This window comes from Choristoneura fumiferana, chromosome 4 (assembly GCF_025370935.1).
Source record: "Choristoneura fumiferana chromosome 4, NRCan_CFum_1, whole genome shotgun sequence".
Lineage (NCBI taxonomy): Eukaryota > Metazoa > Arthropoda > Insecta > Lepidoptera > Tortricidae > Choristoneura > Choristoneura fumiferana.
In genome coordinates this window covers 12,861,938-12,873,469 of record NC_133475.1, presented here as the reverse complement: position 1 = coordinate 12,873,469, position 11,532 = coordinate 12,861,938, and the positions used below count along the sequence as shown (strand labels likewise).

The following is an 11,532-nucleotide window of genomic DNA, read 5'->3' as shown; positions in this document are numbered from 1 at the left end:
AAGATGTCGAATGATTTTGTAAATATGGCCCCTTTTATTTCAGTTAATATCAAGGACAATAATTATGATGCGCTCGTGGACACTGGTGCTTCTGTGTCGGTGATTTCGGAAAATTTGGTAAACAAGTTGAGGTTGAATGTGGTGAGTATGTCTAATATGCCGTTACGTGCCGTCGGAGGAAACCAAATACCGGTCAAAGGCTCATGCACGTTAACAGGATTAATTGACAAGGTGTGTTATAATCTGAATTTATATGTAATAAATGACTCTAGTGAATTATTGATCTTGGGACAGAATTTTCTTAAGGAAAATAATGCGGTAATAGATTTCAGTGAGAATTGTCTCATTTTGAAAAAGAAGTTCAAGGTACCATTTATTAAAAAATCAAATGGATTATTTGAATATAACCAGGGCTCATTAGTGCCAATGACAGATGTCAATATGCTGAAGCAAACTGATTATATTTATTTTGTAAATAGTGTAAATAGAAATGAAAATTATTTATTGAATTACGCGCAGAAGAAGGATACAAAGGGCACAGGAAAGATCGAAACGGCAGTATGACAGGCATGCGAGGATGGAGTTTTATATGCCAGGTGATAAAGTTTTGTTATATTGTCCACATAGAAGCACTGGTATGAGTTATAAATTGTGTAGGAAGTTTAAAGGGCCATATGTTATTCTAAGGCGTATCAATAGTGTAAATTACTTGATTAAAAAGTTAGGAGTGGGAAGTAATGGAATTAAGTATGTTGTTCATTCAAATAGACTTAAAAAGTTCTATTCACGGGAAGTGTTATGATATGTAAAGTGTTAGGAATAGCTAGGGTACTTGATAATTTAATGAGCATTTTTTTGTACTTAGATAATTAAATATTCCTCTGTATATATTATGGAACTGTATATAATTTGTGTTTTTTTATGTTACATGCTCATCGGAGACGCTTTGGTTAGGAAACCAAGGGCGAAAGTTCTTGTTGGAGCAAGATAGAAGTTGCAGACTGATTCCATGCTTCATGGAATTACGAAGTTTAGAAGAAAGAATAAAAAAATAGACAAAGTTGTATAATTTATTTAATCTAGATGCTGCTTAGTACCGGAATGGCGCTCCATTTTAATTATTTGTAGTCTAATATATTATTTTTCTTAAGTTTAGCTTGGAACGAGGATGCTGAATTTTTATTTTTAGTTAAAGGAATCTCACGTTCTGAATAATAACTAATATATTAATTTTTATCAGTGGAGAATGGACTTTGATGGTATTGAGAATATAATTAAAGCACTTTCGCCGTTGGCTAAAGGATAATATATTTATGTTATGAGAATGTTTAATGGAAAGAGTGATTAATAATGAATGTATAATTGTTTAATGAATTTATAATTGCATGTTGTATTTAAAAATATTTTCTGACTAGATACTGATGACAACATGTCTCTGATGTGGCATGACATCGTGAGTTGAAGAGCTTGGCTGGCGCAAATGCAGACTGCACTCCGTGTTGAATGGTGCATGAATGGGTCTGGCGCTAATGCGGACTGCGCACCGTGTTGGAGGGGTGATATGACACTTCACCACCACCATCAGCCATTTCAAAGTCCTATGATGGGGACGATGCTTCAACTCATCAGTGATAGTATTTAGTAGTTAAAAAAATAAAAATATAATTAATTTTTTAAGAAAACTTAGGATCTAAAGTCAGTGAAGCACTGTGGTGCAACACACATCATAAGCGATGCTGTGTTTATACTGCGGTGTGGAGCTAGCTTTTTATCTGATGTGAAGTTTGCATTGCATGGTGTGCGACACACATCATAAACGATGCTGTGTCTATACTGTTGTGTAAGGCTAGCTTTACATGCGGTTGGCTTTGGCAATATGTGTCTTAAACACAGTAATGTTGGAAAGTGTCATACACACTATTAATATTTTTTTTTTTTGCCTTAGCCAAACATAAATTAGCACTTAGTTTAACTACTACCATGAATGATCCTTTCGGCAGGTTTTGTTCATTCGAGCTGCGGGCTTGTGAGTTGGCCATTTAAGGGCATGTTCCCAATGTTTATGAAGGCTGGTCTTATTTAACCTGCAGGTCAGCTCTAGCAGAGCTATGGTAGACCTTTGTTAACTGTTTCTGCCTAGGTAGGTTAGTCCTAACCTCAATAGGAGGGAGGGATATTGTACTAACCTCTTGTGTCCGTTGATTCGATGCTGGCAGCATAGTTCTAATTTTAAAATAATAATAGGAAACGGACGCAAGGGTGTTAAACAGAAGACTTGTATGCTAGCTGCCAACGTAGGAACGTGATCTTAAAATATACAAAAAATAATAACGAAGTGTTTTTCTTAATAAAATAGGGAAATATTAAGCTAGTGGACCGTACGTCCACTACAGTACTTAGCTTTAGTAGCAGCGTTGCTCGTATTGTGGATCAACAGGTAGGAAGATTACACTGATTCTAGTATACTGAATATAATTTGTTATAAAGTTTATATTAACTAGTTAAGATTCACATAACGCGCGCCATTAAAGTAGAAAACAAATGACAGATGAAAAAGGCAAAGAGAACTAAACTTACCATAGAGTTTTAAGTGTTGCTACATACAATATATACATTTCGCGACTAGTGTCGCGACAATCGAGCATGCCACAGTGTTGCAAAGTCCCCGTTTTGTTCGGAAAAAAGGGAGAACAAAGGTTTCCGAAAGACAAAACTGTCTCAAAACACAGACATTCATTGCCCCGGAACGCATATTTGCCATAGTTAATTTCAGATATTGCAAAATATTCACAAAATTATTCTAATTATAAATAAACCCGCGTAGCTCACCCAAAAACTATGAGATTTGACATTTCGGAGACCTCAAGCTACACTAGCGCCTCTAGCGGCGAATTCATTCGCGATAGCCCTCATTATACGAAGCAAGCAATGAAGCAATCGAGTTATCTATCAATCACCTTATCATTTTATCGTTATCGTTCGTTTCATTGCGCGGTGTCAGTAGCAAAATCTCTTATTAGTCTGTGGTGGCAAATGCGTAGGTGTCGTGGTGTCGTCGCGTGGATAGCGTAGGCATAGGCAGGGAGGCATCGTTCGTCGTCGTCATATTCGTCGACTGTATCCATACTGTATAGTTGTTGCTTGCATTCGATTAAAATCAGTTGCTTTTCGTGCACGCGCTCGGACAGACGTCCAAGTGTTTTATTTTTATTTACATTACATATTAAATAAATCAAGTTTTCGTAAAACGTTTTAGCAATGGCAGAAAAGCAACTGAAGAATAGGGTTTGCATTATCGGCTCCGGAAACTGGTAAGTTTAGCGCCTTACATGCAATAATTTGTCACTATCTATGTTTGTTTTTTCAGTGATAGTGATATTATTCATTTGAAGCTGAAAAAAACCTTTGTTAATATAATGCTGAAACGATGACATAACAAGGAGTTTCATAGTTCCTTACTCATTGTCATCAGGAAATGCTGTTTATTTATTACTGACCTTCAAACATTCCTTGGTCTTGCACCTTCACTTGAGTAGTGTTTTACCATCATCTTCAGATTGAGATTTTATTACTTACCTATAATATTTTTTTTATCTTCACAGGGGATCAGCGATTGCTAAAATTGTTGGTAGAAATGCAGCCCGGCTACCTAACTTTGAAGACAGGGTCACAATGTGGGTCTATGAAGAAATCATTGAAGGAAAGAAACTTACAGAAATCATCAATGAGACCCATGAGAATATAAAATATTTGCCTGGACACAAGTTACCAGAAAATGTTGTAAGTATACTGGTTGTTATTTACATACTAGCTTCGAATTTTGAGTTGAACTCTATTCATATAACAAAATAATAGCGTTGACAGCTACCTCTAGTTACCAAAAGCAATTGAGTGGCTAGTTTCCTTCAGTGTCTCATATTGTTAAAATTCAGAATGAATTGGGATGTCCCAATTTTAGTCAACATATAATAAATCGAAAACCATTTGGAGAAATAGGCTTTGTGAAGCATTTTCAGAAATCAGATTCCAAAAATGTGATAAACTGAATTAAATAAACAAAATTTAAGTAATGACCCTCATTTGACCCCTGCAGTGTCCTGTCACAAAGGCAGTTATAAAGCAGGTCTACACTAAAACAAATTGACAGTTTTAAATGTTGCTGTCCTGCTTATAATAGCAAAGAGTGACAAAGATAGAACTTTAATCACATGATGCGCACCCGGCTTTAAATAGTTGTCATTTATCGTAAAGTCCGAAATGTATATGAGTATTTCAAATGTATTTTTACAAATTAAATTATTAGATACTATGTTACAAGTAAATACAAAAGAATTTAACTATCAGATTTTAATATAAAATATCTATTTACTATCACGCCATTAAACAAACATTGGAAAATTCGAAGCTAAAAGAAAAGAAATAAATAAAACTATTTGTCATGGTTCATTTTGGACCCTAAGCTGTGCTTGAATTATTGTCAAATTGTAATGCCACAGATTGTTATGTACAACCTGAATTTTATTTCATAAAAAAATTATAAAAAATTAAATACTCATCCAAATTCAAAATCAATGAAAATGGTATCTTAAAAATACTTAAAATATCCTATTATTTCCAAAAATAAAATAAAAACTATAGGTTATTTTTTTTTGATGCATGCCAATTGTCCAAACAGGCACAAGTAGAATAACAAAATAAATAATCTTTCCCTTGGGTACCTGTAAATAGCTATAATCTGTTTAAAATATGAAGCTTTAATGAAGAAAAAATACAGTGTAGTCCATTTAGGACAACATTGCATTTAACAACCAACCATTTTTAGCGAAGTAAGTATAGGCATATGTTTGGTTTTAATATGAGCCACCATGAAAGTACATCCATTCATTTAGTATAACGTCACCGGTTCCTTGGCTGTCGTTATAACCGGATTCTACTGTACTTACTTAGTGGTTTTGGCCACATTATTGACATTAAATTGATTTGCTTAGAACAGAACAATATATACTCAGCCGCACAAAATTTTGCCCACCCTTCACAAAATGACCGATTCTGCATACATTTGAGGGCCAGATTTTTTGCTGCTCAGAATATAAAAAAAAAACAATTTATTTAATAGCATATAAATAATCTCATTTTTACTTCTTACTTACCAGCCTTGCTGCATTATTATCTTATCTCTGTATTAAGTCAAAGTCTATTTCTATCTCATATAGTTTTATCAATGAAATTGAAATATTACAGTTATATGAATTCAAAGCCTCAAACTTCATGTAACCTTTTTAGCATTCAGGTTAATGTTCCAATTAGCTTACGGAACACTTGTCTGATGCATGTTGGCGAGCCTGCTAGCCACATGCGTTACATGTGTAATCACTACTGTCTATTTCGGTCTTACTACCTTACGAGAGCTATTTCACTGCCAATGTCACTCAATACACAACATCTCATTATGTAATCTGCTGTAACTATGGGACTTAACGTTGTATAAATACTTTATATTTCATTTAAATAAAAGAGAAATACTGTTTTAATTTTTTTATTCTATAAGTACTACAATTTATTGTTTGCTGCAGTAATATCTACCTTAATGATTTAATTGGCATAATTAATTGAAATATAAAATTATCTTACTCATTACTCAAATTGGACTGCAGCACTTAGATTTAGAACTTGATATGATAAATTTTACCTTATTTGCCACATCTAGTAAAGTACTTATGTATATTAGTATGTAATAAGTCTCTATTTTACCCATTTTCTTGTTATCATAGCAATACCACAATACAATACACAATTATGTGGTTAAAACTTTATATCATTTTTGTTATGTTTTAAATAAATAATCAGTTTAGCATGAATTGTGCTTGTTTATTCGATCTTTACCAAAATCCGACTGACATATATGGGTAGAAATCTAACCTGTCACGTGATCACAACTTAAATCTACCTACATAATACCTTCACCTTAAGTATTTTAATTATCTAGTACATAATCACATTGTTACATAATCAAGTCTATACTCCTATAATTTGCGCCCACTCTTCTGGTGGTGGTATTGTCACATCCGGGTAGTCATTAGTCTCAGAATCATCATCATTATCATTGTTTTGAATGTCCTCCGGTATGGCGTTAGGTAGCCTTGTCCTAAGCAGTTGGTCCACGTGTCTTCTGTGAGTGGCTCCATTGTCGGTCTTAACTTCGTAAACAGCTGGCCCATCCACGGCCGTGACGACCCCGCGCTGCCACTTCTGATTCATATTATAGAGTCTGAATAACACGTGATCTCCTGCCTTGAATGTCTTCTTTGGATTCCCTTGATTCCCTTCCCCTCCAATTTCTAAATTATCTGAAAAGTCTGAGTCTGGATGTAAGGGCGTGAGGGCAGTCCTGAACTTCCGGCCGTTGAGCATCTCTGCAGGGGTCTTGCCCGTCACAGTGCTTGGTACAGTACGCATATGAAATAGCACTTTCGCTACTCGCTCTGACCAAGTCATAGGGGATTGTTTATTAAGTTTAGATTTGATGGATTGAATGGTTCTTTCGATTTGACCATTAGTGGCCGGATGATATGGCGCTCCAGTGATATGTCGAATCCGGTTCTTTGACATAAAGTCTTGAAACTCCTTAGAGGTGAATGCCAGTCCATTGTCAGATACCACTACATCCGGTAATCCAAAGTCAGCAAAAATTTTTCTTAACAGGTCAACTACAGTTTTGCTCGACATGGAGGGTACCATTTCAATTACTGGCCACTTGCTATAAGCATCCACCAAAACAAGAAAGGTTTTATTCATGAATGGCCCCATGAAATCTATGTGAACTCGTGACCATGGCTTGGTAGTGGGCTGCCAAACATGTCCTGTGACTGGAGGATTATTCCTGTGTGCCTGACATTTCTCACACTGAGCTACCAATTCTTCAATGTCTTTATCCAAAGAAGGATACCATATGTATCCTCTAGCTGTCATTTTTGTTTGCACCATTCCATAATGGCCTTCATGCAGTTTTCTTAGTACATTGCCCTGTAGCACTTTGGGTATTACTACTCTGTTAGACCACAAAATGCAGTTTTTGTTTAATGACAAGTAGTCCCTTCTTCTATGATAGGGCAGTATTTCAGGGTCTTCTGTTGTATTTGGCCAACCATGTAAAAGATAATATTTGACTCTTTTTAGCACCTGATCTTTATCCGTTTCTTTAGCAATAGCCTTGGAATCAATATCAGATTGTTCCAGTAAGAATATATCAAGTTCGTCATCATCATGATCTTCTCTGGTGTGTGGAGTGGGCCAACGACTGAGACTGTCGGCATTGCCCATGTCTTTCCCAGGACGGTGTTTAAGCTCATAGTCAAATGTATTTAGAGTCAATGCCCATCTTAACATCCTATTGGAAACCAATTCTGGTATTGGTTTATTTCGGCCAAAAATTCCTAGAAGAGGTTTGTGGTCTGTAAATATCACAAATTTTCGTCCCAACAAATACTGTCTGAACTTCTTCAGGCCAAACATAATTGCTAAGGCCTCTTTATCGATCTGAGCATAACGACGTTCATGAGGTTGCATGGTTCTTGAACCCATTATAACTGGTCTCTCTGTGCCATCGTCCATCTTATGAACCAATACTGCTCCAACTCCATATTCGCTTGCATCACACAGCATATAAAGCTCTCTCTCTAGGCTGTAATGCACCAACGTCAAGTCAGAAGTCAGCAGAGATTTAGCTTTATCAAATGCTGCTTGCTCAGGGGTACCCCATTGCCATTTTACATTATCTTTCAGTAATTTGTACAGAGGCTCCAATACAATCGTTTTATCCTTCAGGAATCGCTCATAAAAATTGTATAAGCCTAGAAATGCTTTCAGTGCCTTTTTGTTTGATGGAGCTGGTTTCTCAGAAATCTCTCGGATTTTCTCTTTAGAAGGATGTACTCCGGTTTCATCAATCTCATAACCCAAAAAGGTCACTCTTCTTGACGAAAAAATGCATTTCGCTCTATTTAACTTCAGTCCAAGGTCTTCAAGCCTTTTCAGTACCAGCAAAAGTCTCTCATTGTGTTCTTGTAACGTTGAGCCGCAGACCACCACATCATCAAGTAAACAGGCAACTCCTTGTATTCCCGCCAGTATCGAACTCATTAGCCTCTGGAAAATTGCCGTCGCAGCATTAACACCATAAGCTAGTCGATTCATTCTCATCAACCCCAAGGGTGTGTTGAGTGTGAGAAGCTCTGCTGTCTCATCGTCTACTTTTAACTGGTTGTACGCTTGCTTGAGGTCCACCTTTGAAAAATATTTTCCCCCCGCCAAAGCAAAAAAAGCTTCGTTCGACGTCGGCAGTGGGTAGCTGTCAGCTAGGCACGACGCATTAACTGTGCTCCTATAATCTCCACATAGTCGTAGCGATCCATCGGGCTTATGCACTATAGTCAGTGGTGTTGCCCAGCGCGAGTGTTTTACCGGCGAGATTATTCCGTCTGTCACCATCTTGTTTAACTGTTCATTAACCTTCTCACGTAACGGGAAAGGAACAGGACGACAACGCAAGAAAACAGGACTCACTCCTTCCTTACAGTCTATATGCACTAGCGGTCCACTGTACTTGTCCATGCTGTCGTCAAACAGCTGCGGAAACTTCGATGCAAAGTCCACTGTCTCTTCGATTACTGAATTCACGCCCTGAATCGAAATGCCTAAGGGCTCGAACCACGCACGTCCTAGTAACGCCGGTCCCTTGCCGCAACTCACTAACAACGGCAACTTAACACTTATACCGTTGTATACAACGTCCACTATCATTTCGCCTACGATCTTCAACACGTCATCTGTCCATGTGACTAACTTGGTCTTGCACGGCGTCAGCTGAGCGGGGAACGCTTGACGGTGCTGCCGGTACAGACTGTGCGGCAGGATGGTGCGCGCGGAGCCGGAGTCCACCTCCATCACCAGCGGCACGCCGTTGGCCGTCAGTTGCACCATGACAGGCCGCACGCGCGCGGCGCCGGCGCCCGACATGCCGTGCACTCTGTCGTAAATGCCGTTAATGCCGTGATTGTCTTCCGTGCTGTCTTCTTTGACGCTTGATTCCCCGTCGGAAGCCGAGCAACACTCGTCACATTTGTTTACGTGTGTTTTTCCCGTTTTATTCAAGTTTGCTTCGCAGGCGGCTTGGGTATGTCCTTTCTTATGACATTTGTAACACGTTGCGTTCCGAAACTTACAACGTAAATTAGCGTGTCGCTTTGCACAATGCACGCACTGCTTCGTTTGAACAGCGTTTACATCCATTGGCTCACTCGAATCTGCGCTCGTACTAGGACTCATCAGAGTGACATCACAATGTGTTCTCGCTGATACATTACTCTCGGAAACGGCCTCATAATTAAGCGCACGTTGAACCACTTTGTCATATGTTAAATCGGTAACCTCTATTTTCAGAAGCTCCTTTTTTAATCCTCCATCTTTGACCCCAAGTATAATCTGCTCCACTATCCGGCGCGGCATATCACTAAACTTACAACGGGAGCTGATGTCGTGCAACGCCGCCACGAAACTTGTGATTGACTCGTTGCTCCTTTGCTTCCTGTTGTAGAATTTCTCAGTTTCTAATATCGGATGCGGTGTGGGTACAAAGAATTGGTTCAACAACTCAACTATTTCGTCAAATTCGACTTCACTGGGCCTTTTTGGTGATAACAAAGACACAATCAATGCAAACGCCTCCTTGCCGCATTGTGACAAAAACAAGGCACGTTTCTGCACGCTTTCCAATGGGCCTGATGCCTCCAACGCGAAGAACAGCTGCTCGCGGTAGTTTTCCCAGTTATCCTTATTCGGTATGAACTTGCCCGGCAACACTATGTTCGCGATATATGATTTATCACCCATTTTCACATTTACACGTCGCCAATGTTATGTTTTAAATAAATAATCAGTTTAGCATGAATTGTGCTTGTTTATTCGATCTTTACCAAAATCCGACTGACATATATGGGTAGAAATCTAACCTGTCACGTGATCACAACTTAAATCTACCTACATAATAATTTTGATCTGTTAATAAAGTTGGCACACAATTGTTTAAACTCTTAATGTGAATGCACGCACAACAATGTCTTATACTTTAACTGAAGACAATGGTCTCATTAACATTCTGTGAACCCAGTTTTAGACATAAATTTATTAAAAAGTTAATTTATTGTCTGAAAATTTCCGTTATGAATGGATTTGTAGACTATCTATCATTGGAGTGTATTTGCAAAGGACGGGACGATAAATGATAATTATATGCTCTAACTACATGGTCTACAGTCGAGGAACCTGAATCACATACCAGGGTGGGACCTTTTCATAATTAACTTTGCTATATTTTTTAGCAGATGTATGGAATGTCAATACAACATCAGAAGCACAAAGCTTCCACCCTGGTACGCAAATCAGTTTCTTTGATTGTACATAATGTACATCTAAATAATAAAAATATCTTGTATATAGGCTGGGATGAGATGAGATGAGAGAGAGATAGAAAATTAGGTTTTCTTTCAGATAAGAAACTGCTCTAAAAACATAGAGCTCAGTGAATGTTAGCTTAGCATTTTTGAAGATGAGGCCATAAACAATAATCAGAAACTTGTTTTTTTATATAACTAAAATCAAATTGGTTTAGCCCGATCCTTTTGGTACAAATTTTGACCATCATTCACTTTGATCCAGATAGCCATTCCCGAGGTGGTTGATGCTGCTAAGGATGCTGACATCCTCATTTTCGTGGTGCCCCATCAGTTCGTGCGAACTATATGCTCCACTCTGCTCGGAAAAATCAAGCCTACTGCTGCCGCATTATCCCTCATCAAGGTATGTAGTAATTCCATGTTCATGGGAAACTTCGGCAGTAATTTGATGACATTAAATACGCCGCCTGCGGTGAATTTAACATAACTTTGGTACTGAAGTACCTATGCGTGGTTACATACATACAGCCTATCATGACCCCCGTTCGAAAACTTTGCATTTTTTTTTCAGTCAGCTGTACATTAAGCACAGTTTCCCGTTTATTTTGCGAAATTTGGAGCAGATTTTGTAGTGCCTTCCAAAAAATAACTTGGCAACATTTAACACAAAAAAAAAAAATGGAACAGACTACAATAACCTTAAAAATAATTTTCTACTAGTTTGAAGTTGGTGCCTCAGCACGAGCCAGCAGGAGTGATTAAAGCCCAATATGTATAAAGTATGTAGGTGAGGTAGATGACTTTAGTTCCATTCCTGCTGGCATGTGCTGAGGCGACGGATTCGTGGGTAAGAGTAACAGTTAGACCTGTATATTTAAGTATAATAAAAAAAATCTTAGCTGAGTCGTCGAACAAGGTCGATTAAAAAAAATCACCTACTTGCTTTAACGCACCAAATAATAAAACTCGCTCCACCTAGCGTCCTAGCATAATTTAAGATATTATTTCTGCAGCCTAATTTATACCTTATTTACTACTACAAAAACTGTTTAAACTGATGTAAGTTTTACTCTTTGTGATG

General features: G+C 37.9%; 1 protein-coding gene across 3 annotated transcripts in view; it reads left to right on the top strand.

Moving 5' to 3' along the window:
• The first annotated feature begins 2,904 nt into the window (after positions 1–2,904).
• Gpdh1 (Glycerol-3-phosphate dehydrogenase 1) overlaps positions 2,905–11,532 on the top strand; it is a 36,034-nt gene continuing 27,406 nt past the window's right edge. For all 3 annotated transcript variants that reach the window (XM_074086995.1, XM_074086992.1, XM_074086993.1), the window contains exons 1-3: positions 2,905–3,311; positions 3,603–3,780; positions 10,714–10,854. In XM_074086995.1, the coding sequence (XP_073943096.1) occupies positions 3,259–3,311; positions 3,603–3,780; positions 10,714–10,854 (372 nt within the window). In that variant the 5' untranslated portion in view covers positions 2,905–3,258. The remainder of the gene's footprint in view (positions 3,312–3,602; positions 3,781–10,713; positions 10,855–11,532) is intronic.